This window comes from Narcine bancroftii, chromosome 1 (assembly GCF_036971445.1).
Source record: "Narcine bancroftii isolate sNarBan1 chromosome 1, sNarBan1.hap1, whole genome shotgun sequence".
NCBI classification, from domain to species: domain Eukaryota; kingdom Metazoa; phylum Chordata; class Chondrichthyes; order Torpediniformes; family Narcinidae; genus Narcine; species Narcine bancroftii.
The window spans coordinates 143,684,024-143,710,724 of NC_091469.1; the positions used below are offsets into that span (position 1 = coordinate 143,684,024).

The 26,701-nt window shown below is 40.7% G+C and overlaps 1 protein-coding gene across 1 annotated transcript in view; it reads left to right on the forward strand.

Moving 5' to 3' along the window:
- The first annotated feature begins 305 nt into the window (after positions 1-305).
- The window catches only part of glra3 (glycine receptor, alpha 3), a 189,633-nt gene continuing 163,237 nt past the window's right edge, over positions 306-26,701 (forward strand). Inside the window, exons 1-2 of the mRNA XM_069940928.1 lie at positions 306-420; positions 493-620. Coding sequence (XP_069797029.1) covers positions 500-620 — 121 coding nt within the window. The 5' untranslated portion in view covers positions 306-420; positions 493-499. The remainder of the gene's footprint in view (positions 421-492; positions 621-26,701) is intronic.

A 26,701-nucleotide genomic window follows, 5' to 3' on the forward strand; every position in this document is an offset into this window, starting at 1 on the left:
CAGTGATTAGAGAACTGATCTTGAAAACCAAGGGTTGTGAGTTTGTTCCTTGATGGGGACTCACCCCTGTGGTGGTTGACAAAGTGACGACTCTCTGTCTTCCTTACAGTAAGTTAAATATGTCATGTGTTATGTTACATGTAGTATTATGTGACAATAATGGACCCTTTACTTTTGTTTTACCTCAGTAAAACCATTTCCGTCCAGGTGGCTATTATCCCTGCTCTAAAAGCTTTCCCACCATCAGTATGTTGGCCGTTTTTCCTATCAATGGGAGATATAGATGATGTTCATGGAGGAGAGGGAAGTTAACATTATGTTCTAAGCTACAGTAAAATAGGAATGGGATTTGTGGGATCACTTAGTTGAATGCTGACATGGACCCAATAGGCTGAATGGCCTCATTTTATACTGTAAGAAGTAAGTAAGCAATAGTAGACCTGCCTCAATGTTCTCAGTCAGTTGGATCTTTCACATTGTGTTTTCTTTCAGCTTGGTGATGATGAAGGAAATTGAAGGATCGAGGACTCGCACTCCACCAATGTCTCCATCAGACTTCCTGGACAAACTGATGGGAAGGACATCAGGATATGATGCGAGAATTAGACCCAACTTTAAAGGTAATTTATGCTATTCTGGAATAAAACAGGAAATGGTGGAAAGAGTCAGCCAGTCAGACAGCATGGGGGAGAGAAGGAGAGTGAATGATCTGTGCCCATGACCGTTTATCCCAGTTAGGAATAAAAGTTGAGATTAAAATGTTTTAGATGGTCCTTGCCAATCAAGTTGTCCTCCAAGGCTTGTCACATTTACCTGCATTTGAACTATATCCCTCTTGATGTTTCCCATCTTTCCTGTGCTTAAAAGTCTTTTGACTATTGTAATTGCACATGCCTCTATCATTCCTTCTGGCAGCCCATTCCACATGCCTATCAGGCTTGATGGGATAAATGTTGCTCCTTGGGTCATTTTTCAATCTTTCCCCTCTCTTCTTAAACCATGCCTTCCAATTTTACAGTCCCTTACCCTGTGCAGGACATTTATATATGTGGGCTCAATGGATGGTGTGAGACCAGATTTTATAAATCTCTACACTCCAGGGAGAAAAAAGCACCACCAATGGATTTGTGCTAACAATGATCTTTAGGTATATAAAATTCTATATTATATTTGTTAGTAAGAGAATAATTGGGCTGGAAGAACATAAACATACATTTACATTTTACAGACAAACAATTATTCTCAGAGAGTCCTTTGAAATGGATCCTTACAGATCTCGGAGACTGTCTATAAATCCATTGTTCAGTGGAAACCATGCAAACAGCCATAACACTGAAGAAGGATGGTTGAATAAGAGACCACCTGTTAATTACCTATGTTTTAGAATTGAAACTAAGTCAATAGTGTGTTGAGATATGGCAGCTGTTCAAATAAGTAAGTCCTTGATTCAATGACCAGCACAGATTGGTCAGAGTCTGTTGGGTCATGATTCATACATTTGAAAAAGGCATAATGAACTTCAAAGACAGAAATTATGTCACGTGTCATGTGATGAGACATTTTAAAGTAACATATTACTGTACCAGAGGCATTTTAAAACCAGAAGAGGATTGAAGATACAGTAGCCAGAAAAGGGGCTGTTTACATGTTACTCCTGGTCAAAGGAGAACACAGAATAAATGGCTTTTGAAGAAGGAAGGCCACTTTGACTGTCTCTTTAAGATAAAGAGAGCAGCCTCATTGTGTCCATGGAAATGGTCACTTTTGATTAAAGAAAGCAAAAGTAATCTTGCATTTGAAATATAACAATTTTTAGATGGTTCATTAGTTTAGACCTTATCTGGGTTTGTGAAATCGTGGTAAAAGAAAAAAAGCCACTTCACTGATTCTTTGAAAAGAGGACAGATTCATCATTTGGAACTTGGATTCCGAAAGCTCCAGGCAAGCGAGGAAAAATCATTCATATGAAGAAACAATTCTCTGAAAACAACTCGACAAGAATTTTGTGTATTTTAAAGAAGTCTGAGACCTCAGACCTGCTCCATAATTGCTTTAAACGGCAGTAAAGACTTTGAATTTCAGCACAAATCTTTTTGAGACTGAACTTTAAAATCATCTTTTCAGAATCAAGCTTAAACTGTAAAGGTTTGGGTCTTCACACACACACACACACACACACACACACACACACATACACACACACACACACACACACACACACACACACACACAGACAGACAGACACACACACACGCACACACACACACATACACACAGACATACACACAAATACACACACACGCACACACACACACACACACACACACACACACACACACACACACACACACACATATTTACGGATAGTGGGGTTAAGTTAGAATTAAGTTTAGAGTTAAGTCAGAAATTTTATTAATAATTAATAATGAAAAAAATTACTGTTTTTAAAATATCATTGTCTTTGGTTATTGCCATTACTGCTGGTCAATTACATAACACCCCAGCCTAATCATCCTTTTGTCATCACTCAAGCTGCCCAATCTCAGTTACATCCTCATGGATTATTTTCTGTCTTCTTTCCAAGTTAATGACATCTTTCCCATTGATGGGAGGAAGAGAAAAGAAAGTCATATCTGAACACACTCTGTTAGAAGGACTCAGCTGGCCAAGCAGCATCAGTGGGGGAAGCAGAATCACCAATACTTAGAGCTGAAACCATTTATCAAGGCTGATGTAATCCCATCCCATTCCCTTGCTGATGTATCTGTCCATGGTCTCGTGCACTGCCAGACTGAGGCCACCCACAAATTAAAGGAGCAACATCTCAACTTTTAAATGGGCACCGTCTAGCTGGATGGCATTAATTTCAACTTTTCTGGTTTCCATTAACCCTACCTCCTTTCTACCTTCTGTCGCCTTTCCATCAGCTCTCTCTCTCTTCACTTTTCCCTCTGTCTCCTTTAGAACCATAGAACAGCAAAGAATAAAAGGCCTCTTTGGTCCTTCTAGTCTGTTACAAACTTTTTTTTTGCCTCGTCCCACTGACCTGCACCCAGTCCATAGCTCTCCATACCTCTCCCATCCATGCACCTGTCAAAATTCCTCTTAAATGTTAAAATTGAGCCCACATTCACCACTTCATCTTTCATAGAGTCATTCAATTCTCACATTTTCTCTTAACCAATTAACACCTTTTTTTTTGATGGTATGGACTTCTTCCCCTCCCATTCTTCCCCCTTCCATTTAATTTCAATCTTTATCCTGATGTCTTCCTTTTTTTTGTTGTTGCTTATACCTTGAAGAAAGGCTCAAATCTGAAATGTTGGTAATAGATCTTTATCTCCTATGGATGCTGTGAGACCAGCAGAGTTTCAGCATCTCTGTGTGTGCTTTAACAACGTCTGCAGCCTTTCGTGTTTTACCCCAAATGTAGTTGAGATGCCAGTGTCAATAGGATGAGGTGGAAGGGGTGAGACATGAGCCCCTTGTGGGATTGGGGTGACAGGCAAGAGGTGAAACATGATGTACAAAGGCTGAGCATTGGCAGATGTCAGATAAAGGGAGAGAGAGGAACGAGAAAGAAAAAGAGGTCAGGTGGAGGAGGATGAGTCACATGGGGTGGATTGGGTGATGAGAAGAATCAAAGGTGGCCAGTGTTAGAACCTGAAAAGGTGAGAATGGTTGCATAAAGAGAAACCAGATAGAATTGCAGGAGGATGGTGGGGGGAAAGGGTGGAGGCAAGAGAAGGAGAGCACCTCTTGAAAAAGGTTTCCGACCTGAAATATCACAACATCTATACTTAATACAGATACTCTCAGACTTGCGACCTGTGCACTTACACCATCCACACGTATGACCGAATTATTTTTTTAAGAAAAAAATGTAAAACTTACGCAATTATGGTGAAGATCATGCCATTTGTGGTGGCCGCCATATTGGCTGGTGGCCAACCTCTCATGCGAGCTGGCCGCCACATTAAGGAATTTCACTGCATTTTAACTCCTGCATGTTGTTTTTTTCCCTGATTCTGTTGCTCAATATTCTGATGGTCAGACAGATTTTAGAGGCCAGTAGAGTTCACAGGCCTACTCAGGGTCTGGAGAAACGGAGAGAATGAGAAGGATTCAGAGATAGAGAAAGGAAGGAAATTGATTGTTTTACTCTTCAGTATGTCCATTCCAAGATGCGACAGGGTCATCCAGAACGGAACATGGATGTATATCGGGGAGTACCTGCAGTAAAAAACAAAAGTTTGCAAATATTATGTTTGAAGTAAAAACACAATGTTGGAGAAACTCAGCAGGACCAACTGTGTCCTTTATCTTCTTTGGCTTGGCTTCGCGGACGAAGATTTATGGAGGGGGTAAAAAGCCCACGTCAGCTGCAGGCTCGTTTGTGGCTGACAAGTCAGATGCGGGACAGGCAGACACGATTGCAGCGGTTGCAAGGGAAAATTGGTTGGTTGGGGTTGGGTGTTGGGTTTTTCCTCCTTTGCCTTTTGTCAGTGAGGTGGGCTCTGCGGTCTTCTTCAAAGGAGGTTGCTGCCCGCCAAACTGTGAGGCGCCAAGATGCACGGTTTGAGGCGTTATCAGCCCACTGGCGGTGGTCAATGTGGCAGGCACCAAGAGATTTCTTTAGGCAGTCCTTGTACCTTTTCTTTGGTGCACCTCTGTCACGGTGGCCAGTGGAGAGCTCGCCATATAACACGATCTTGGGAAGGCGATGGTCTTCCATTCTGGAGACGTGACCCATCCAGCGCAGCTGGATCTTCAGCAGCGTGGACTCGATGCTGTCGACCTCTGCCATCTCGAGTACTTCGATGTTAGGGGTGTAAGCGCTCCAATGGATGTTGAGGATGGAGCGGAGACAACGCTGGTGGAAGCGTTCTAGGAGCCGTAGGTGGTGCCGGTAGAGGACCCATGATTCGGAGCCGAACAGGAGTGTGGGTATGACAACGGCTCTGTATACGCTTATCTTTGTGAGGTTTTTCAGTTGGTTGTTTTTCCAGACTCTTTTGTGTAGTCTTCCAAAGGCGCTATTTGCCTTGGCGAGTCTGTTGTCTATCTCATTGTCGATCCTTGCATCTGATGAAATGGTGCAGCCGAGATAGGTAAACTGGTTGAATTGCCCATTCAGAGCCAGCTCTTCAGCGCTTGACGTCCTGCTTTGCAGAAACTGCCAAAATGTTTGGCCTGGAAGTCAGCCTGAAGAAAACTGAGGTCCTCCATCAGCCAGCTCCCCACCATGACTATCAGTCCTTTATATAGCAAAGATAAAAATACATAACTGTTGTTTTGTACTTGAGCCCTTTAACAAGATATAATGTGCTCAATGTTAAAACCTATACTCAATATTTTGATTTATGAAGGCCAATATGCCAAAAGCTCTCCTTACCTGTGATGCCACTTTCAGGGAATGATATATCAGTCTTTCCAGATCCCTCTGTTCTTCTGTACTCCTCAGTGCCCTACCATTTACTAAGTATGCCCCTTCTTGGTTTGTCCTTTCAAAATGCAACACCTCACATTTGTCTATATTAAATTCCATCTGTCATTTATCAGCTCATTTTCCCAACTGGTCCAGGTCCCTCTGCAAGCTTTGAAAAAAATTCTTCTCTGTCCACAACACCTCCAATCTCAGTGTTATCTGCAAACTTGCTGAGAACCAATCATCCATGACCAATATTTGGCTTTTCCAGTATAACCAATGTCAAATTCATTTTACAACCTCATATGAATAATGAGCGTCTGAACTTTCTTGACTAACTTCCCTTCTTGAACCTTGTCAAAGGGAGGTCGCCTGATGCTGTAGGGGACGACAAGTATTCTTCCGACTCCCATGAGATTTATAAAAATAGTACCCATTTAACAATTTTTTAAAAATATAAAACACTTTAAAGTTAATATAAGACACTTAACTAACTTTTAAATATGTCACCGAAAAAAGAAAAAACTTTTAAGCTGACTCCATCTACAATGTCCAAAGTGAAGAAGGAAAAAGAAGCTGGGCCTACCTTGACGTTAAATCAAGCTGCTGAAGTACCTTCGGGACCTGTCGGCTAAGATCCAGGTGAAGCCTTCTTCAAGGTGAGTTGCAAAGATGGCCCTGGAGGAAAAACTAAAAGTGCTTCGCACATGCACGAGAAGTCAGGTATGTGTGGTGCAGTAGAATACCAGCTTAAGAAAATAATTCAGAAAGGTTTAAAGAGATAGTCCGCCATCTCAACTTCAGAGCACAAAGGAGATACCAGCCTAGTTGAAGAAGCATCAGAAAAGTATGAAAGTGAACAAGATACATCAAGCTCAGAAGATGAACAAACTGGAGAGAGGAAAAGATTATCAAGAAGGAAATAAGTAAGATTGAAACTAAAATTGAAGAATTTCAAATTAAAATTAACTCGATTTTGGAAACTAAAGCTGTTAAATTAGTCTGTAAATAATCTCAGAAGAATTGAAACAAGTTAAAGAAGAATTAACAGTTCAATTAGAGACAATACTTTGAAAATGATGAAAAATGTTACACAGAGAGTGGATAGGTTGGAAAACCACGTTAAAAAATGGGCAATGTGTTGAAGAAAGATCAAATGTATGCGAAGACTCGATGATTGGTTTTACATCGATGCATGAAAAATTGATGGGAAAAGTTGACATTATGGAGAGTTATAGTAGAAGAAATAATGTTAAAATAGTGGGACTATCTGAAGGTAAAGAAGGAGAGGATGTGATTCATTTCTTTCAAATATGGATATCGAAGATATACGGAGAAGAACATTTTCAAGATAATATTTTAATTGAGAGAGCCCACAGAGCTTTGAGACTCTGGTCCAGAGGCCCCGATCGATCCTGATTTTTGATTTATCAGAATAGAGAGAGGTTTCTGGTTTTGTCTATGAGAGGGGCTAAGGAACTTGGTCATTTGAACTATGAAGGAGATAAAATTTTATTTTATCCAGATTTAAGCCAAGCTTTGTCAAAGTGGAGAAAAGAATTTAATCCTGTTAAAAATAAGTTCTGTAAGGTAAGGGTTATAGATTTGTATTGCGTTATCCTGCCACTTTGAAAATTCTTGTACCAGGTCAGCAGAATATTTTCTTTACAAATTTTGTTCAAGCTGAAGATTATGCTCAAAGCTTACCTGAAGTGCACTCAGTCGAACGTACTGATTTGTTCCAATTAATGATGTATCGATTTGAGTTTTCTTCCTGCTGGTCTATTTTTTTTAAATCTGTTTTCTCTTTTTTAAGAGAATTGAAATGATAATATGTTATCTTTATTTTTTAATAGATGGAATTGATATTTTGGTTAATTAAGTCTTATTCCCATGGGGGTTGGAAGCTATGTTGAGTTGATTTCTGGAAGTTCCATGGGTTTTCATGGTATTTCCAGGACCTGTAAAAGGGAGGTATGGCACTGATTGGGTTGGATTTTTTGTTTTCTATTTTTCTTTCTTTGGTATTTTTTTAAATTGGATTGCAGGTGGTAATGCTCAGGACTGAATTATTGTATGGGAATTCTTCCTGAATTGGAGAGTTGAAAGGGGATCTTAAAAATAAAGAAATATGAATAATCAAAAAAGATTATAAATTTTAATATTAATAGGATTAACGGGCAGATAAAAAGAAAGAAAATATTGTCTTATATTAAGAAATAATGGAGGGATGTAGCTTATTTACAAGAAACTCATCTGACTGAGAAATAACACTTAAAATTGAAAAGAGATTGCGTAGATCAGGGGTATCAAACTCAAATTCACGGAGGGCCAAAATTAAAAACTTGGACTAAGTCGAGGGCCGAATTAAATATTTATTGAAAATTTTCAACAACATCTGCATGTTTTCTCTTCTTTCAACATATGTAATGTTAAATTTTTTCTTATTAAAATAAATGTTTAATAATAGTTTTGGATAAACTCTTTCCAGAAGCATTAACAAATGAGAAATAAAATATTCAATAAATAATATTTCTCTATAGAGGATTTGTCAAATGTTGCTAGTGTGCTGTCGAATAGTAAAATCTGAGGGCTATTGAGAATGTGGGAGAATAACATGATTCCTGAAACAATCAAATGGGTGACTGATTGTGGGCATGAACTCTAGCAGGGTTATTTGCCATGCCCTTTTCCCATTGGTACAGATATCCTTTGATTGACACACTTTTCAAGTTTTATGCCTAATGAGCTTGTATCCAGGTGGAGGACCATTGTTAACCAGGAATATATTTATCACTGTGACATGAAACTATTGGAAGATCGTTTTATCCTGAGATTAAAGTTCATAATCCTTACTCAGGCCTGTGTGTGGGAGGGCGGGGCTTGCGGGCGATCGGGTTGGACAACGACAGTGCGGGGGCATCGGCTCTCGCTGCAGGGCAGCATCTCGGCGGATCAGCGGCCCCGTCACCGTGAGTTGCGGGTTGGCCTGCGGCAGGGAGGGGGAGCGGGCAACGGTCCTGGAGAGGTCAGGCCCGAGGCCTCCGGTTCCGGGCGCTGGGAAGCGGCCTTGGCTTCCCCTGACACCGACCAGGCCCCAAAACCAGAGTCCACGGTGAGACCCTGCAATGTAAACAGAGGAGGTGGGGGCGATTAGCAGGCTGATGCCAATGCATTCTGGGATTTGTTGTATTACTGTGCATGCGCTATACTGGCGTGGCAGCCAGCGGGCCAACTCTAATATATATTTAATATGATCTTGCGGGCCAAATATAATTATATCGCGGGCCAAATTTGGCCCACGGGCCAGAGTTTGACATGTGTGGCGTAGATCAATTTAATTCTAAAGCTAGAGGAGTAGCAATTTTAGTTAGGAAAAACTTACCAATAAAAGTTCAAAACATTGCTACAGACTCCGCAGGTAGGTATATAATGGTAAATTGTCAAATATTTTATGAAAATATGGACCTTATTAAATATTTATGCACCAAATTTAGATAATGAAAAGTTTTTTCAAGATACTTTTTTTTTAAATTTGGTGGATGCATATGAAAATATTTTGATAGGAGTTGATTTTAATTTTTGCTTAGATCCTTTATTAGATGCATCTTAAAAAAAAATAGTTACGTTCAAAGCAGCTAAAACTATGCCATGTTTAACAAAGGATTTAAATTTAGTGGATATATGGTGGAAAAATTATCCCAGAGATAGGGATTATTTGTTTTATTCTAATAGATTTGATTCATACTCTAGAATTGATTTATTTCTACTTTCAGTCCAAAATCAATTAAGAGTTTTGAATATTGATTATAAAGCAAGAATAATGTCTGATCATTCCCCATTATTAATGGAATTGGAATTTGCTGAAAAGCAGCTGTCAGTATATAGATGGAGATTAAATTCTAGGTTATTAAAAAGGAAAGATTTTCATGATTTTATAAGACAATGTAATGGCTACGAAGGTAGAGCTACTGAAATAGTGCAAAAACACACATCAGACTAGTCAATTCAAAACTGATTTATTCAGGGTTCAAAGGCATATATACTGCATGTCCTGGGCTCCACGAGACAAGGTGGGACATCGCTATAAGACTGGTGCTGATCCATGAGGCCATCAGGCTTAAATCTATCCTTGTAAGTGTCTCGCGCTTTCCGCCAGGAGACTCAAAGGCTCAACGTGCTGCTCCTCGGTACTCGGTATCTCTTGCGTGCAGTCCTGGTGAGTAGGCAGATGTTTGCATTATGGTTCTGCACGCCCGCAGAACCACGCCAGGAAGTTATGTCCATTGGGACACGAAATCTAGCGATCCAGTTGACGATGAATTCCTTTGCACATGTTTCAGTGTCACTGGATGGCAACGAGATGGCCTCTGGCCAGCACGTGGAACGGTCCACCACTGTGAAAATGTATCTCATGTTTTGAGATACTGGCAATGGCCCAACCAGGTTCACATGGACGTGTTAACACCTCCTGTGTACCGCTGGAAATGGCTGAGGAGGTGCCTGGTGTGGCGCTGAATTTTGGCAGTCTGGCAGGAGACGCATGTACGTATCCATTGAGCGACATCTTTTCTTAGCCCATGCCATACGTATTTATTTGACATGAGCTTGACTGACACTCCGATGGATGGATGGGACAAGCCACGCATCTGCTCGAAAAGGCATCGCCTCCATAATGCCGGAATCAATGGTTTAGGGTAGTCCAAAGACATGTCACAAAGGAGGGTTGGGCTGCCCTGTTGTGGTACCACCCGTTGTATGTCCAGGTTAGTAATGGCCATACTGTATGTCTGAATATCAGGGTCTAAGGCCTGTGCACTGGCCAATTCAACAATATTGATTCCACCCTGAATATGATATAAAGTTGGTCTGGACAGCATATCTGCGACAAGATTGTCTTTCCCTGAAACATGGCGTACATCCGTCGTGAATTCTGAAACGTACGATAAGTGAGGCTGCTGTCCTGCTGACCTTGGATCCGTTATTTTGCTGAAGGCAAAAATTAGTGGCTTATGATCCGTAAACACAGTGAAATGGTGACCTTCCCAAATCTATCGGAAGTACTATGTGGCTGGGTACAATGACAACAGTTCCCGATCAAATGTACTATATTTAACTTCCACTGGCCTTAAATGCCTGATGAAGGAAGTGAGGGGTTGATAATGGCCATTGATGTACTGCTCGACAACTGCACCCACGGCTGTACTCGAGGCGTCAGTGCTTAGTACCAAGGCACCCTTAGGGTTGGGATGGGCGAGAGCATGGCTGCTTTGGCCAATGCCCCTTCGGCGGTCATAAACACAACCTCTGCCTCTGATGTCCAGGTCACGTTCCTGTGCTTGGTGGAGACCATCTGAAACAGTGGCCGAAGAATGTGAGCAGCTGCAGGAATAAACCAGTGCACCTCTATCTCGGTGGCCAGTGGAGAGTTCGCCATATAACACGATCTTGGGAAGGCGATGGTCCTCCATTTTGGAGACGTGCCCCCCCCCCCAGCGCAGTTGGGTCTTCAGCAGCGTGGATTCGATGCTTGCGGATTCTGCCAGCTCGAGTACTTCGATGTTGGGGATGAAGTTATTCCAATGAATGTTGAAGATGGAGCGGAGACAGTGCTGATGGAAGCGTTCTAGGAGCCATAGGTGTTGCCGGAAGAGGACACATGATTCGGAGCCAAACAGGAGTGTGGGTATGACAACGGCTCTGTACACGCTGATCTTTGTGTGTTTCTTCAGGTGATTGTTTTTCCAGACTCTTTTGTGTAGTCTTCCAAAGGCGCTATTTGCCTTGGCGAGTCTGTTGTCTATCTCTTTGTCGATCCTTGCATCAGATGAAATGGTGCAGCCGAGGTAGGTAAACTGGTTGACTATTTTGAGTTCTGTGTGCCCAATGGAGATGTGGGGGGGGGGGGGGGGGCGGCTGGTAGTCATGGTGGGGAGCAAACATCGTTAAGCCTATGGTAATCACCGCAGGGTCTCCATCCACCTATCTTCTTGGGTACCATTTGCAATGGTGATGCCCAAGGACTTTTGGAGCATTAAATGATACCCAGCTCCTCCACTGCCTTAAACTCCGTCCTTGCCTGCAGCAGTTTATCAGGTGGAAGACGACGAACTCTGGCATGAATCGGTGGGCCTGAGGGGTCTATGTAATGAGACACACCATGGACCGTTTTTGAGGCATTAAAATTAGGAGTGAGAATATGGGGAAATTTGTTGAACAGGGCAACATAGGCATTCTTGTGCAGTGTATGTACTCCAAGCTGGGAAACACTCCCTTTGCTGCATGCCAGCGGGTATGTCATAGGGACATAGGAAGTAGGAACAGGAGTAGGCCAAAAATGTCCTATCGAGCCTGCTCCGCCATTCTATACGATCATGGCTGATCTAATTTATGACCTAACTCCACCTACCTGCCTTTTCCCATATCCCCTAATTCCTCTATCATGTAAAAATTTATCTAACCGAATTTTAAATATGTTTAATGAGGCAGCCTCAACCACTTCCCTGGTTAGAGAATTCCAAACATTTACTACTCTCTGGTAAAAACTATTTTAGTTTTAGTTTCCCCGGCCAGCTCAAAAAAACCTTCCTCCATCTATCCTATCCATACCCTTCATAATCCTATATGTTTCCATAAGATCTTCTCTCATTCTTCTGAACTCAAGCGAATACAATCCTAAACGATTTAATCTTTCATCATGTCAACCCCTTCATCCCAGGGATCAACCTTGTAAACCTCCTCTGGACTGTCTCCAAAGCCAGTGTATCCTTCCTCAAATATGGAGACCAGAACTGGACCCAGTACTCCAGGTGCGGTCTCACCAGTACCTTATACAGTTGCAACATTACCTCCCTACTCCTGAATTCAATTCCTCTAGCGATGAAGGCCAACATTCCATTTGCCTTCTTAATAACCTGCTGCACCTGCAACCTAACTTTTTGCGATCATGCACAAGCCCTCCCAAGTCCCTCTGCACAATAGCATGCTGTAGTTTTTCACCCTTTAAATAATATTCAACACTTTTATTTTTCTTGCCAAAGTGGATAACCTCACACATACTAACATTGTACTCCATCTGCCAGACCTTTGCCCACTCATCCAGCTTAACTATATCCCTCTGCAGACTCTCCACATCCTCATTGCAATTTGCTCTTCCACTCAATTTGGTGTCATCCGCAAACTTGGCTACACCACATTTTGTCCCCTCCTCCATGTCATCAATGTAAATGATGAACAGTTGTCGGCCTAACACTGACCCCTGCGGCACCCCACTTACCACTCTCTGCCAACCTGAAAAACTCCCATTTATGCCGACTCTCTGCCTCCTGTCAGACAACCAATTTTCAATCCAGGCCAATATATTTCCCCGGACTCCACTTTCCTGTAACTTACTGAGAAGTCTCTTGTGCGGCACCTTATCAAACGCTTTCTGGAAATCCAAATATACAACATCAACCTGTTCCTCTCTATCCACCGCACCCATTATATCCTCAAAGAATCCTAACAAGTTTGTCAAACAATATCTTCCCTTTCTAAAACCTGAACCTATGTCTGAAAAGTGGTGGCATGAACTAATTTCTTCCATTTCACATGCACCTGTAAGTCATGGGATGGTAAAAAGTGTGCACCCAAAATTGGCTGAGCAACAGAAGCTAAGACGGAATTCAAATGGTATGTGGTCCCTCCTATTCCAATTGAGATCCACCACGTGCTGAAGCTTGGTAGTTCCATTTGCTGCTCGAAGAGCCAGGTGTTGTCATTCATGTGTTCTTTCAAAATAGGTAGGCGGGAGTAGACTGACCTCAGTACCTGTGTCCACAAGAAACTTGCGCCTACCCGCTTCATCTTGAAGATACAATAGGCCAGTATTTGCACCAGCAGCTGAGGCCGCTACTGGCAGTTGGCTCTTTTTGTTTCCCGCCTTTTTCCCGTAATAGGTACAAAGCTGGACACATTTATGGGCATTTTTTCACCAATGGTAGTGGTAAAAACACCAATCTTAACTTATATCAGAATTTTCCTCCTTCTTTGATTGAACTGCAGATACAGGAGGCTCGTAAGATGCCGGAGATGTATCTGCTGCCAAAACAGGCTGTATTTAAGCAGAATTTTGTGCAAGAGTACGATAGAGCCTGTCAGCCTCCTGTGCTATGTCATGGGTATGGTGGAAATCCATGCCAGCGATGGGTATGGCAACACGAGCTGGGAGCTTTGATAGGAATAGGGTTTCAAAGAGCAGGCAATGAAAATGACCATCCACCAATGCAAGTATTTAATTCATTAGGTCCAATGGATTCCTTTCACCCGGGCCTTCCACATTCAAAAGCTGCATCCCGCGCTCATGCCTTGTCAATTCCAGTGTATCTAGGCAAAGCTGGTGGACCCTGGTGTACTGGTTTTCTGCCGGGGGATTGGCAATAAATTTGCTAACTCAAGATGAGGTAATGGGGTCCAACCCACCTACAACATGTGAGAACGTCATGTCCTCCACCATTTTGTCCCGAAAACGAAACTGGGTTTCAGCCTTAATAAGCCAAACCCGAGGTTGATGGGTCCAGAAAGGAGGCAAGTGAAGATCAACTGCATTAACTGCCACCGTGGCGACAGCTGTTGCTGCATCCATTATACCGTAGACGCAGTCAGGGTCATCAATTGTAGCAGCTACTATGGTAGAGCTACTGAAATAATACAAAAACACACGCCAGACTAGACAACTGAAGACTGATTTATTCAGGGTTTACAGGCTGCATGTCCTGGGCTCCACGAGACAAGGAAGGATGTCGCTATGAGATTGCCGCTGATGCATGGGATTGGCAGGTTTAAATCTAGCCTTGTAAGTGTCCTGCGCTTTCCGCCAGGAGACTCGACGGCTCAATGTGCTATTCCTCGGCACTCAGTATCTCTTGTGTGCAGTCCTGGTGAGTAGGCAGACGTTCGTATTATGGTTCCGCACGCCCGCAGAACCGTGCTGGCGACTGTTCACATTGCCGTGCTGTGCGCACACTCAGCCCCCTACTTGCCCGCTACATCAATATATTTAAACTATTTTGCAATATTAATTTACAATCGATGGATGTTATGTTTGATATTTGGGATGCATCAAAAGTATAAATAGAGAGGAAAAATATTAATTTTAACTTTGAAAATTAAAAAGGAGTATATGACAGATATAGATAAATTAGAAAATAAATAACTGTATTGGAAAAAGATTTTCAAAAACTATCAACAGAAAACAAACATATGTATTTAATTAATAAAAATGTTAGAATATAATACATTGTCGAATTATAGAACAGAAAAAAGTGATCCTTTGATCGAAACAGAAATATTATGAATTAGGTGAGAGTAAAGTTTTAGCCTGGCAATTAAAAGCAGAACAGGCTTCAAGAACAAGTAATGCAGTACAATGAGATAAGAAGGTGACATTTAAACCTCAAGAAATAAATGAAACCTTTTGGGAATTTTATGAAAAATTATGTACTTCAGGGTCCTTACAAGATTATACTAATATAGATAATTATTTGACACAAATAACATTGCCTAGATTAACTGAGAAGATCCTGAAACTTTTCTACATGATCTTATTTAAAAGTTAAAACTTTTTGGATTTCTGTAAGTACATTTTTGCAGCAGTTTATAATTGTTGTTTTTCCATTGAATCCTGAGTTATTTCTGATGGGGAATTTTGAAAATTTAATTGCTAAATTACATTTATCAGATTTTCAATTGAAATTTGTTAGATTAGCTCTGCTGATAGCAAGGAAATGTATTGCAGTCACTTGGAAATCAGATGTTTCTTTAACATTAGGAAGATGGCAAACAGAGATACAAAGTTGTATTCCAGTTGAAAAAATTACATATAATTTGAGAGGTAAATATGCTATATTTTTACAAATTTGGAAGCACATATGTTTGGACATTAGGTTTGAATTTATAAATAATTCCTTAAATCTTCTGGACCAGAGAAGTCTTCCCTTAATAAATTATGTTCTTTTGTGAAATGTTTTTGATCTTTGAGTTTTTCCTAAAGCAATCCAATTTAACATATATCTATTTTTTTAATATATGTTAAAAATTTAGTTTTTTATTCCAGTATAGTTTTTAGTGTGTATACGTAGGGAGTGGGGATTGGGAGGATGGTTTAGATGGGGTTTTTTCACCTTGTAGTTTTTTCTCTCTCTTTTTATATAATTCAACATGTATTCAATCAATTATTGATATATGTTTTTTGCTGTTTTATATGTTTTAATTTTAAATAAAATATTAAAAAAAGAACCTTGTAGAAGGTCCATGCAGACAACATCCACAGGCTTTCCCTCATGAACTTTCCTGGTAACCTCTTCAAAAATCTCTGAGATTAAGCACAACCTACCATGCACAAAGCCACGTTGACTATTCCTAATCAGTCCCTGGCTATCCAAATAATTGTATTTCCGATCTCTTATAACACCTTCCAATAATTTAGCTTCTACTGACATCAGGCTCACCAGCCTATTATTTCCAGGGTTATTTTTGGAGCCTTGTTTTTTAAATAATGGAACAACCCTCCAATCCTGCAGCACCATATCCATGGCTGAGGACATTTTAAATATTTCTGCCAGTGCCCCTGAAATTTCTACACTTTCTCCCTCAATATCTTATCAGGGCATTTATCCACCCTTATTTGCGTTAAGGCAGCAATCATTTCCTCCTCTTTAATCTTTGTTTTCATTATTTCCATCGAGTCTGTGCCCTTTTTCCCAAGTGAATACTGAGACAAAAATAAATTAAGATCTCGCCATCTCTTTTCGCTCCATACATGGCCAACTACTCTAATCTTCGAGGGGACCGATTTTGTCCCTTACTTTCCTCTTGCTCCGAAAATACCTGCAGAAACCCTTAGGATTTTCCTTCACATTTTCTGCCAAAGCAAGCTTGTGTCTTCTTTTAGCCTCCTGATTTCTTTTTGAGGTTTTTCTTTCATTTTTATACACCTCAAATACCTCATTTGCTCCATTTTGCCTGTACCTGCTATACACTGCTCTCCTCTTCTGAACCAGATCCCTAATATCCCTAGAAAACCAAAGTTCTCTTTGCCTGCATACCTTGCCTTTAATCCTGACAGAAACATACAAATTCTGTACTCTCAAAATTTCACCTTTTGCTGGAAAACAACATCCCAATCAATGCATTCTAGATCCTTTCTCATTTCCTCAAAATTAACATTTCTCCAATTTAGAATCTCAATCCGGTCCAGATCTATCCTTCTTCATAATTAACTTAAAAATAAGGATATTATGATCACTGGACCCAAAATGTTCCCCTACACCTACTTCTGCCACCTGTCCTGTCTCAATCCCTAATAGGAGATCCAGTATTGCACTTTCTCTAGTTGGTATCCCTGTATATTGATTTAGAAAGATTTCCTGAATACATTTGACAAGCTCTAGGCCACCTAGCCCTTTTACAGTATGTTAGTCCCAGTCAATATGTGAAAAGTTAAAATCTATTATCAAACCTTATGTTTCCACCAGCTGTCTGACATTTTGCTCATACCTTCATGAAGGGGGTCAAGCCCAAAACATCGTTTATGTAAAATACTCTGTTTAACTTGCTGAATTTCTACAACATTGTGTTTTTACTTCATTTATGGTGTTGGCAGACTTCACTATTTTACCCCTGAATCAGATTCATTGCCTTTTTGTGTATGACAATAAATTCTCATCAGACGTCACTGCGAACTCAGTCACATAAGTGCCAGAGAGTGATTTCTTCTTTGCAGTAAAATCTTGCATGGTCATAAATGAACACCTTTCAAATAGTGTCACAGCACAAAAAAGCTTGAGGAACTCAGCAGCTTTTGCGGCATCCATAGCAGGTAATGATATTTAACCAACTTTTCAGGCCTGAGTCTTTCTTCAAAGTGTGGGCAAAAAGCAGGCAGGCACCTGAATAAGAATTTTGGGGGGAATGGGGGCAAGGAAGAAGGGGCAGAGGGAGGAGCAATGGCCAACAGACAAAAATTTATCATTGGATAGGAGGTCAATATGGAGCTTGACAAATGGCCTTGTATGGTAGTTTCCTAATATCACAGAATCCACAGTGTTCTATCAATGCCAGCACATCACCCTTGATATAATCAAGTACTTTATTGGAGGAGGGTTACACAGTCAGAGATAATATACTTTTGATGATAATCGACCACCTGTTCTCTCAAATGGACTTTAAAAAAAAGTTTTCCGAGTGTCACACCTTCATTTATCTCTTCATCTATTTTGAGTCTCATCTTGATTATGTCATTAGCATTGCGCATTTTCAATCAAATGTTATTTGTTGTGTTACCTGTCATGATAATGAATATGTATGAGATGTACCGGAAGTCACGTGGTATGAGAGAGAGATAAGAACACAAGCAGGAGAACAAAGGAAACGGGAAAATAAAAAGCCACTGAGAAGTTTATCTGATAAAACTTGTGTTTAATGTTTTATTAACTTCACATTTCGGGCCACAAATGTGACATTGGTGACGAGGATGAAAGAAGCTTGAAGAAAATTAAAGACTAAACAAGATTACAGAGGATTACAGACAACTTCAAGGTGATAAGAATTTTCTCTTTGACTCAGTATTTTTGGGGCTGGAATATTTCCTCATGGCTGGGGCAGATGGTGACTTTCTAACACATAGTGGAATTGCTCATTTTGACCCAACGGGTGATGCAAGCACTGTAAATGTGAAGTCGAAAGCATGGCTGGAAGAATTTGAATCCTACGCCGACAGTCGTGGCCTATTTCTAGATACCGGTACGGTTGAACAAAAAGCGCAGAGAAGGGCGTTACTTCTTTTCACTGCGGGACCTGCAGTTCAGGAAACATTTAAGACACTTTTGAATACTGGAAGAAAGGATGAGAACCAGAAAGCAGTAGATGCATTAAATGCACACTATGTAGTGACACCAAATGCTACATTTCAACACCATTTGTTTCAGAGAACGAGACAAGAAAATGGCCAGACAATTGCTCAGTACGTGACGAGACTACGCCAGCTATCTGTTGGATGCAATTACATGGCAGCTGATTTGGACAACCAATTATTGGATCAAGTCGTACAGCACTGCAGATCAGATAAACTCAGAAGACGTCTACTGGAAAGAGGGCGTGAGTTGGAACTCACCGATGCTTTAACCATTGCTGCTGCATTAGAGGCTGTTGAAGGGCAATTTCATACCATGACCCTGAAAGACAACTCAAGCCAGCAAATTAAGAGGCTCTCACATTGCCATAACCAGCCAAGATATACGTTGACACAGGACGTGGAGTGTTATCGATGTGGAAACCGAGGTCACTTTGGAAAAGACCCATATTGCCCGGCCAAAGGCAAAGTTTGCAGAAAGTGTGGAGGTAAGGACCACTTTGCAAAGAAGTGCAAAAGCAAGTCCAATGCAGACCAGAAGAGGAAGAGTACAACTTCCAAAGGCAAAGCCTGGGGGAAAGGAAAATATCCTGGAAAGAAAGATACCATTCGCCAGATAAACGGTGACGATGATGATACCCAGGAGGAACAGAGTTGTTACCAATTTACGTTGAATGAAGTGCATCATGAGAAGGTCCCAGTGATCATTGGTGGAGTGACAGTGCAGGTCATTGTAGACTCAGGCAGTGACAGTAATGTGATTGATCGACATTTATGGGAGAAGTTGAAAAGGAAAAAGATCATCTGTACCTCAAAGAAGTGTTCCAAGAAACTGTATCCATACACAGCAACCAAGCCATTGCAGACCATTGGATGTTTTACTGCAACTGTTGAAGCTGGAGATAAGTACACCGAAGCAGAGTTTATGGTCATAGAAGAGAGGGGAGAACCATTGCTGAGTAGAAGCACAGCGCAAGACCTGGCAATACTTCAGATTGGAGCTTGTGTCAATTCAATTCAGTCATACGAGGATATGAAGCAAGAATTCCCCGCAGTCTTCCAAGGAGTAGGAAAGCTGAAAGGTCGACAATTGAAGCTAGCGGTAGACGAAACGGTCAAACCCAAGGCACAACCAATGCGCCGAACTCCGTTTGGACTTCATGGGAAAGTCGAAGCCAAAATGAAAGAATTGATCGAACAAGACATTATTGAACCGGTGGAACATTCGACACAATGGGTCAGTCCTGTAATGATTGTGCCCAAACCAAAGGGTGACATAAGACTATGTGTTGACATGAGAATGGCCAATGAAGCTATAATTAGAGAATGACACCCTATACCAACAGTGGAGGAAATACTTCAAGAACTAACCTCCAGCAAGGTATTCTCAAAATTTGATCTGAAGTGGGGCTATCATCAATTAGAGCTGTATCCAGGTTCCCGAGATGTAACTACATTTGTGACTCACTGTGGATTGTATCGTTACAAGAGACTATCATTTGGAATTAATGCAGCTTCGGAGATCTACCAGTATGAAATCCATCGAGTGATTCAAGGCATTCCTGGAGTTGCCAACATTTCTGATGACATCATAGTCCATGCACCAACGAAGGAAGAGCATGACAAAAGGTTGAGGCGTGTACTATCTAGACTACAGGAGGCAGGCCTTACCGTGAATGGAAACAAGTGCCAGTTCAGTGTGTCAGAAATGGACTTCATGGGACACAGACTTACATGGAAAGGACTAAACCCTACAGAGGCCAAGGTGAAAGCTATTGAAGAGGCACGTGCACCTCAGAACGCAACAGAGGTGAGGAGTTTCCTGGGATTGGTCAATTTTTGTGCAAAGTTCATTCCTAATTTCGCTACAGTTGCAGAACCACTAAGGAAACTAACCAGGAAAGGTGTACCATTTCATTTTGGATCTGAGCAGAAGAAAGCGTTCACAGCGCTGAAGCAAAGCCTGACAGATGCAAAAACTCTTGGATATTACGATCCAGTGGCATCAACCAAAGTCATAGCGGATGCCAGCCCGGTTGGTTTAGGAGCTGTGTTGGTCCAGATGCATGATGGAGGACCAAGAATCATTGCCTATGCCAGCAGATTGTTATCAGATGTGGAAAGAAGATACTCTCAGACAGAGAAAGAAGCACTTGGACTTGTATGGGCCTGTGAGAGGTTCCATGCATATTTATACAGTATTGAATTTGAACTCATCACAGATCATAAGCCATTAGAGGTGATCTATGCACCTAGATCCAAACCATGTGCCAGAATAGAGAGATGGGTACTCAGACTACAACCCTACAAATATAAAGTAATCCACATTGCAGGGAAAGCAAACATTGCTGATCCGCTGTTCAGATTGGTGAAGGATGGATGTCCACAATCCAAGTCAGAATTGGGAACAGAAACAGAGAGCTTTGTACGCTTCGTAGCTATTCAGGCGACACCGAAAGCTGTGACTACGAAGGAGGTCGAGAGAGAATCCGAACGTGATCCAGAACTCATGGAAGTAAAAGAATGCATACAGAGTGGACAATGGGACAAGTGTACTCACAAGGCTTACATTCCCATTAGAGATGAACTTTGTTGCATCAGACAGTGTGTATTAAGAGGTTGCAGATTGGTGATACCGCAAAGATTGAGACCGAAGATCGTATCCTTAGCGCATGAAGGACACCTAGGTATTGTTGGTACCAAGCAAAACCTCAGGACCAAGGTATGGTGGCCAGGTTGTGATAAAGATGCAGAGAAATTTGTTAAAACTTGTCACGGATGTCAAATCACAAGTAGGAGTAATCTGCCAGAAACGATCCGGAGTACGCAACTCCTGACAGGACCATGGATCGACGTAGCTGTTGATTTTCTTGGACCTTTACTGATGGGTGAATCAATTATGGTAGTGATAGATTAATACAGCAGATACTATGAGTATGTGGTGTTGAAGTCCACAACCACTGAAAAAACAATACAAGCGTTAGCAGAGATATTCGCAAGATATGGATTACCTGTTACATTATACTCTGACAATGGTCCACAATTCATTTCAGAGACATTTGCGGAATACATGAGGATCACAGGTATCCACCATCATAAAATAACTCTGAAATGGCCGCAAGCCAACAGAGAAGTAGAGAGACAAAATCAGTCCATTGAAAAACGATTGAGGATTGCACACGCAGAAGGACAAAATTGGCGAGAAGCATTGCTATCTTATGTGGCTGTCTATTGAGCAACGCCTCATGCAACCACTGGAAAAAGTCCTGCAGAAGCATTTTTTGGGAGAAAAATCCGCACAAAAATGCCAGAAATAAAGGAAATCCGAGACGACCAGGAGATGAGGGACCACGATGCTGAAAAGAAAGGTGCAGCAAAGCTGTACACAGATTCGAAACGTGGAGCCAAGTACTCAGACATCATGCCAGGAGATAATGTTCTACTGAGGCATGAAACTGGTGGTAAGCTAGACACACCTTATTACCATCAACCCTATACTGTCGTATCCAGAAGTGGCAGTATGGTGACAGTCAAGTCTCCGACTGGAGTCCTGTATAAGAGAAATGTATCAAGTGTAAAAAGGTACCAGTCCAGAGATACATCGAGCGAAGAGGTTGAAAGGCCAATACGAGATGCTGAAACTGAGAGACCTGATGATGTTCCAGAGGCAGTTACCAGCACTCCTGATGAAATGACTCGAGCGCCAGAAACACCGGAAGCCGTGGTGAGCAGTATTTCCGACGCTGAGAGTGAACAACAGAGAAGCGACGACAATATCGCAGGCAGGCCGAAACGAAACCGGAAAGCGCCCAAACGATACGAAGACTTTGTGCCATAGTTTTAATAAGAACTTTGGGACAGTATTTTAATCTTATATCATAAAGTGCATGTATGAGTGCTGTAGGAAGTAAATTTTATGTAGTTGAGTTATAGTATTACCATTAGTTACGATGTTTGTATGTTTCCGAGGGATATTGATAAGTGAAGGTAAAGTTTATTTCTGATTAAAGGAGGGATGTCATGATAATGAATATGTATGAGATGTACCGGAAGTCACGTGGTATGAGAGAGAGATAAGAACACAAGCAGGAGAACAAAGGAAACAGGAAAATAAAAAGCCGCTGAGAAGTTTACCTGATAAAACTTGTGTTTAATGTTTTATTAACTTCACATTTTGGGCCACAAATGTGACATTACCTACAGTCGAAAGGTTATGATCTCAGCTGGTTAATGCCTGCATTGAGAACCAACTTACATCAAACATCTTGGCAGTTACAGCACCAGTACTTGTACTCACAAGTTTAAAAAATTATATTTTATATTTGTGCAAACAGACTCAATGAATGTAAAAACAAATGTATACAGATATACAAAAAAAATTACATCCTTAAAATGCACATTAACCCCGGAAGTAACCCCTCCGTACCTTAAGAGAAAGGAAAAGTGACAGTGGACGGAGGTGGAGAAGAAGAAAAAGGAAAAGGGGACAAGAGCGGCATCAACATTAAATACAATCAAAAAACAAATAAAAATATTAAATTACTAATAAGGGATGAAATTGAATATAAAATATTCAATAAATAGACTAAATTATCCAACATTTAAATAAATCCAATTGGGCTGCCAAATATCTATGAGCATGTTATAGTCATTTCTAAGATGATAATTAAGTTTCTCCCAGGGTGTACAACTTTGCATTTCCATATTCCAACGATCAATATGTAAGAGGAAATCGGATTTCCATGTTACCGCTCTACATTTCCTGACTATTGCCAAAGCGATTTTAATAAATTTGGATATACTTTTTGGGGAAGTTAACTTTCATGATAGCCAAATTCCCCAAAAGGAACAATTGCGGATCAAGAGGGAAGTCCACCCCCATCATTTTTTTTAATGTTTCATCCAGGTTTATCCAAAAAGATCTTAATTTCATGCATAACCAGGTAGACTGTATAAAAGTACCACTAAAAAAAACACATATTTGAGATTTCTGATTATGTATCTTTTGAGGTGTGACATATAGTTGATGTACAAAAAATTGCAATGTATCATTCTTTATCTTGATAAAGCTCTTTATAAGAGCTGTCATGCTATCTAACCATAAATGTGACCAGCATTCAAGATCAATTACAATGCCCAAATCCAATTCCCATCTCTCCCGAGATCTATGTAACCCAATTTTTGGACATTGATCTTGGAGCAGGAAATATAGAGTAGAAATAAATTTAATTGCATTGCCCTTTCGATTAGAACCTCCATGACTGTGCACATTGGTAGGACCAATGAGGAACCCAATTTAACCTTTAAAAAAGATTGTAATTGGAGATAGCAGAAGAATGATCTATTAGGACATGAGTTGCTTCTTTTGATTGTAACGATCCTCAATAGTATCAGGTGTTTAATATTTTATTCCCCAGGGTCATGGGTATTATATTAATTTGAAATAAAGGCGTCTTTGAGGATAATCCCTCTTTTAGTGCTATAAATTGCTTGATCTTGTCCCAGATGTAAAATAAATGCCACATGGAGGATTATTTGTTTTTCTTCTTCTTCCTGATTCATTTGGAGTCCCATTTATATACAAATTCTTCTTCCACCTCTTCTCCAAGCATTAGCAAAGCAATTGAAACCCAGGAAGGAATGGCCATCTGATTAAAAAAACAAGCAACAAATCCAGTCTGTGCAGCTAAATAATATTTCGTAAAATCAGGTAGTTATAATCCTAGGTCAGTTTTTTTCATGGAGATTCTAAATATCTTGTCTGACCACAAAATAATAAACAAAGATATCCATTTAATTTTTTTTTTATATAGTAGGTAATGGGATAGGTAACAATTGAAAAAGAGTTTGTACCCGCAATTAGACGGACTATCACTTTTGTTGATCGTCATAAAATGACCTGGTTTGGGATAAATAGTTTTAGACGAAACTGCTCTGGTTTTGGAGATGCTGAAAATTACATTGGCTGTAAATTTTGAAAGCTTGGTTGTGTATTTAATGAATGCAGATTGACAGCCTCGATGCATACAACTGAAGGAGTGCAAGCAGTTGACTTTGCTAGAATTACATATTACATTTATGATTCAGTTATACTGAGAATCAGAAAAATAATCTGGTCAGTGTATTAAACTGCCAAGACTGGATTAGTGGGTTGCCCCAGTTATATTGTGAGCTGTAAGCAGGAAATGTTTGCTTAAGCTAAAACTGAACAAAGCAATTCCTGGGATGTCTGGGCTTGGTGTATGAGGAGAGATTTAGACTAGGCCAAACATCTTGAGTTAAAAGGAATGAGCTGGATCTCATTGAAATGGGCAAAATCTGCACTCTTGAAACACTATTTCTTTTTCTTGCATCACTGTAAATGTGAATATTTATTATCTGCCTTTAATATTTATTGCCCTGTTCTGTACACTAATGTGTGCTATAGGAGTAGATTTTTTTTTACAAGGCACGAGCTTGGTTGAGGGATGATCTCACCGACATGTACAAAACCATGAGAGGAATAGATCACGTAAATACCTAGTCTTTTGCCCAGGGTAGGGGAATTATTAACCAGAGGACATCAGTTTAAGGCAGGTGTGGCTGAACATTTTTGGTTGTGGGCCCCATGCAGAAAAAAATGTTAGGAGTCACGGGCCAAACAGCCTGGCAGTTTTCAAGCCGTTACACACTACATGAGAAACAGAACACCCTCGTGCCATCAAAAATCTATCAAAATAACCGTTGACGCTACTGAACAGTTTAACTGTTGACATTGCAGTAATTTATTGATGTGCTCACATGTTACAGTAGGCATGTCTGTACCTGCTGCTCTTTAATTTAAATAAATACAACAAAATACTTTAAAAATCCTCTTTCAAAAAGCAGTGCATAATAAAAAGCTGGGTGCAAAATAAGAACAGGAGAAAAGATCAAGAAAGGGACAAGGCCGAGACCAACATTCCTCCACCCCCTTGTTATATTCCATCTTTTCAGTTCAGCCATGTTTAATCCACAGATGTAAACATTCTTTTTATTTAATCTGAAGTACATGTTTTCATCGATGAGTAACATTGATGTCTAGTAGGTCTAATAGTTGTTCAAAATGGCAGCGGCATTTAGCGTTGAAACAAAGAAGTGCAATGTTCATCAAGTGCCATTTATTCTTAAAGACTATGTTGCAAAGGGCCACTTAAAAACGGGCTGCAGCTGGGGGCATAGTTTGGCCACCCCTGATTTAATGTGAGAGGAGAAAGATTTAACAGGAACCTAAGGGATAAATGTTTTTTCACAGCTTGATGGGTGTGTGGGATGGGTTGCCAGGAGAGGTGGTTGAGGCAAGTACTGTTGCAGTGTTTAAGAAAAACAAAAAAATGATAGGCACCTGGGTAGGATGGGTTTAAAGGGATAAGGGCCAAATGCAGTGAAGTGGGACATTCTGGTCAATGTGGGTAGGTTGGGCTGAAGGTCCTGTTTTCAAGCTGTAGTTCTCTATGACTGTGCTCACTTGATGCTGCAGCAAGTACCCATTTTAGTGGATTAAGTGGAGTCTGTGAGGCTGCAGAGACTGTGGGAGCACTGGAGACAAATCCACAGGCACCCAGTACGTCTGAAGGGACTCTCTTTTGCTTCTCTTTCTCTCTTCCTGTAAGGGGCGCCGGGCAATACTAATGGCGATTGTTCGTCTGCCTGACAAAAAAGAATTAAAAATATATCATATCATTTTTAATATATTTTACGAGACAATAAAAGGAATTTTGAATGCTGAACTCTTATCGCAGCAGACAGAAATACTGCAGTGATGTGTGTTTGATCCTGAATTTGAGTGCTGTTTGTGTGGAGTTTGCAGGCTTTCCTTATCATTGCGCAGGTTGCAGTGACTATTTCGGTAGGGCTACTAAATCAACATGCATCCACAGGGTTAGTCAAACAAAGACTGTTTATTTGAGTTTGCCATGTTTCTTTTATATCCCTCCCGACCCGGGCTCCATGGGACGGAGGGCGGGGGTGCTGATGATGTCACTATGTGTTTGTCGCCAATCCACGGGGCTGACAGGTTTAAATAGAAGAAGGCATAGCAATCCAGTGTGGTGTTACATGCTCTTTCATCTGCTGCCTTTCATAAACAACAATCCATTAGTGAAGTCACTTGAGCATTCTTCAAAGCTCTGAGGCCCCGATTTTTCTACCATTGGGCAGAACTCCAATATTTCAAGTAAGATCTGTTTTAAAGTGTTTGCATGTAACTTAATCTAACAAACCTTTCCCAATTTATCTCCCAAAAACATATTTATATGCTCTATGTACTCTTTCACACCTGCCTCTTCATTCCAAGAGCTACCTTCACCTCTGTGATTACTACCACCAATGTGTAAATGTACAGATTGTAGTGTAGGATGACTGTG